At 32.3% G+C, this 3,735-nt stretch overlaps 1 protein-coding gene across 1 annotated transcript; it reads right to left on the reverse strand.

Moving 5' to 3' along the window:
* Nucleotides 1-1,645: 1,645 nt before the first annotated feature.
* Nucleotides 1,646-3,354, reverse strand: LOC125860673 (inorganic pyrophosphatase 1-like). The gene is made up of 4 exons (XM_049540677.1): nucleotides 3,118-3,354; nucleotides 2,913-3,034; nucleotides 2,627-2,834; nucleotides 1,646-2,185 (listed from the first exon to the last, which is right to left on the reverse strand). The coding sequence occupies exons 1-4, from the start codon at nucleotides 3,253-3,255 to the stop codon at nucleotides 1,829-1,831; spliced, it is 825 nt and encodes a 274-aa protein (XP_049396634.1). The 5' UTR covers nucleotides 3,256-3,354; the 3' UTR covers nucleotides 1,646-1,828.
* Between the last annotated feature and the right edge of the window lie 381 nt (nucleotides 3,355-3,735).

A 3,735-nucleotide genomic window follows, 5' to 3' on the forward strand; every position in this document is an offset into this window, starting at 1 on the left:
CTTTATTATTACTCATACCCTTTTTATCCTTTCCTTCTTTGATTTATATAAACAATAATTAGTGCAAATATTAGTTGAGGATGATCGGGGGTCCTGTCCCGATATCCCTCTTTGTTTTAGAGGCTTTGTAGACAGGTAGTAGTCAAACGTCTTTATATTATCATTTCATATATTAAGATTTGAGTTTCCATTTTGGCCAAGTTGAATGTTGACCATTAAACATTCTGAGTTATTTCACTAAAGTTGTTGGAGTAAGTTCATTTGATTATAGTAAAATGTTTAGAGTCTTCCACTGAGTCAATAAGCCAGGCCAAGGGTTCGCTTGGGGCCAGCAATGGTCTTCAAGTGCCGATCACGTCCAGGATTTAGGCTCAGGGCGTGACATTAAAACACTTGACCTATATTGATGATTACTTTACTAAAAATTAATGAAGCGGAGCAACTTCCATTAAAAACAAGCCACTTTTGTAATGATTATATATATATAAACTGTCAACACATGATATATATTAATTTATTTCGTGTAATGCAAACATACATATGAACGTTTTTATGTTTTTCTTAGTATTTCTTTCTTTAAAATACCAAATTAATCTAATGAATTTAGCTTTAAAAAAAGATAAAGTTACTATTAAAAAACAAAATGTAATAACTATTTTGAAACGAGGGGAGTATTCATTCTTTTATTAGGTACACATTACAATATCTAGGAGAACAGATACCTGCTTCTAGATATTCGAGCATAATCCTATTTTTATTTTGCTGTATAGTTATAATCATGAATCCACTATATATTATATAAACATATAGTAGGCAGCAGTCCCATTTATAATGTATCGATTCCATTTAGTCACAGGGTAGGACAAGTGGAACAACCTTTTTTGCGGTGTCTGAATGGTTTGAGCAAATTAATTTTACAAAATACTTAATATCTCTCTCAGTACAATTATCGATAATTGTATTCATCTAACTAATCTCAAATGTTTCTTGTTCAATATCTCGACTACTTAAAAAGTTTGACTAGTTGCTCTTCCGACCCAAAGTGAATTCTAGGGGAAGGGCAGAGCTCACCCTTGCGATGGGACCAAATTTTAAGAGGTGAAAAGAAATCACTTATAATGCATTATTTGGTACGCATGAAAATATTTTCTCATGTTTGCTTTGTTAAAAATTTTGAAGAATATATTTGATAGTTCCTTTTTCGGAAAGAGATTGAAAGTAAAAATAATAAGCTATACATGACATTACACATTAATTATCTGTTTTTCACCATTCAACACTTCCGCCCCCATTTAGGCAAGAGTAACAAGAGAGAGAACCATAAGTAATATACTTACTACTATTTAACAAGGTTGAAAAAAATCTAAATGAAAGCTATTATCTCTAATTTTATTAATCAAATGACTTTAAATAGCTATATTAATACAACTCTTATCATAATTAAGAAACTAAATATTTTATTGAATCAATTATTCTAAGAAATATGTAACAATAACAAGATGCAACATTCAATGAAATTCCTTTGTAGATCATATTGTTCATGTTGTTTTATTATGGCATAAATGTTTTTCCTTTATCAGTTCAACTATTTCTTCTTTAACAAACTTGGAATGCAAGGTAAATAGGAATATAAAATTAATCAACATGATTCAAAATTCCAATATTATTAAAAAAAAAAAGTGAGGGAAAAGATAACAGCGTTACACCCCCCACAATATTTAGAGCCCGAATCAAAGGCTCAAAACCAGGGCTATTTCAAATAAAACCATAAAATACAAGTAATTAAAGCCAACTCTTAATTAGTTGTCACAGTTTAATTTTTGCTTAATTAGTAAGGCACAGGGAGAGCTTTTGGCATGGCTTCATGAACTGCATTGATCGGAATCGTCTGAAACTTGCAATCAACAGATAAAAATTGATTATCTTCCATGGAAATTGTTTTGATTATCTGAAGCAGAATGTGTTCTTGCTCTTCTCCATCACTCCACCCATGGATCTCTGCTTTTACGAGATCGCGATTTTCATTTATTAATTTCCAGACAGGGAAATCTTTCCTTGGCATAACAAAATCTTGCTCTTTAAGCTTCAAGCTTGGACAATAATCTCCTGCTCCGTCACCGAGATAAATCATTCTTTTCTTCCCTTCCTTAGCCAATGAAGCTTGTATTCTTTCAATTACTAGTCCCTGTTAAGTGTTTAACACACAAAAAATTATACACTAGAATATTGATTTGATTCAAATAAAGAGGAATTTTTGCTGGGCTTTTGGTAAGAAAGTAACTACTCTATTTTTTTTCATTCTGTGGGGACATAGATTATGGAAAACGTGAAGCTGAGGTCGGGTACAAAACGTGAAGACATAATAAAATCAGCATATTCGAATAATCCTAAGTACTTCCCCATTCCAACTTTACGTGACTCTTTGAATTTCGAGAGTAAAATAATTTTTTTATCACATTTTTTAACATCTCTTTTAATTTTTTTAATTATGTGACATATAGTACTTCTTATCTAGTTTCCAAATATATATTTAAAACCCTAAAAAATATATGCCTCAATTGACAAACAAAATTAGGAAATTTGAACTGTCACATAAATTGAAACAAAGAGGTATCTCGTGTTTTACCTTGCACATGTTGGGAGGGCAAGTATTGGTGCTGCAGCCATGAGAGGAGGTGTGAAAATCATGGTGAGGACAGATTCTAAGTTTTCCTTCTTCATCAACGTATCCCGGATTTGTGTTGATCTCCGTGAAGCAATCACTTATTCCTAGATGATTCAAAATCGTCTCGATGTAGAAGAGATTTGCATCACTTACAATCCTCAAATCACATCTGAAACAACAATGCACATTTAGTTTGAGTAAATCCAATTTTCACAAAACTAAAACAAATTAATGTACATATACTTACCCTAAAGCATGAGCAGCTTTAATGGCGGGAACAACCCGAGGGATTACGGGTGCCCGTTTCAGTACTTGTTCAATGTCCTTAATAGTTTTGCCTTGTTCATGAAGTTCCTTCATCATCCTATCCTGTAATTTGTTGAACAGATAACAGTTAAATCAAGCGATTTAATTAGACATAATAGAAGTATAAAATTAAGGAGAAAACTTACCATAACAGAGTTCCAAGGCATGGTAGGAAGAAGCTGATTGAACAAATCAGTAGCACCTAATTCATCCACCACCCAATTATCGCTGTCCAGATCTATAATCGTCTTGTCAAAATCGAAAACCACAACAATTCCAGCCATTATTTTTTCGATCGAATCGAATGAATTTTGAGAAATAAAACAGAGAGATAAAAATTCTCTTCTCTGAACACAAAAGATTGTTTTGAGTTTGAAGTAATGAGAACTTAGAGAAGAAGAGGCCCCTTTATATAGTGGAGGATTGAGTTACTTAAAAAAAAAGCCAAGTAATATTAGCCATTGGATTAACTACTAATTTTGATTAACGCAGCTGATTAAGGGGAAATTAAGAGCGGGAATATGAGAGAATATTCGAAGGTAGGAACTTCAAATGCATTTTTGCAGCTTTAGATGGAATATTCCCATTTTGGGTTCCGATTGTGATTCTCGGCGGGCTAATCTCTAAGGCTAAATCTGTAATTTTGCAATTGTTGTTTTTCCCAAGTTGAAACGGATTATGCTCTAGATTTTGTTTCCAAACAACAATTACTACTATCTTTTGTTTATTTCTTATTACATTAATTAATATGTAGTGAATCTAAG

Source organism: Solanum stenotomum, chromosome 3, assembly GCF_019186545.1.
Source record: "Solanum stenotomum isolate F172 chromosome 3, ASM1918654v1, whole genome shotgun sequence".
NCBI classification, from domain to species: Eukaryota; Viridiplantae; Streptophyta; class Magnoliopsida; order Solanales; family Solanaceae; genus Solanum; species Solanum stenotomum.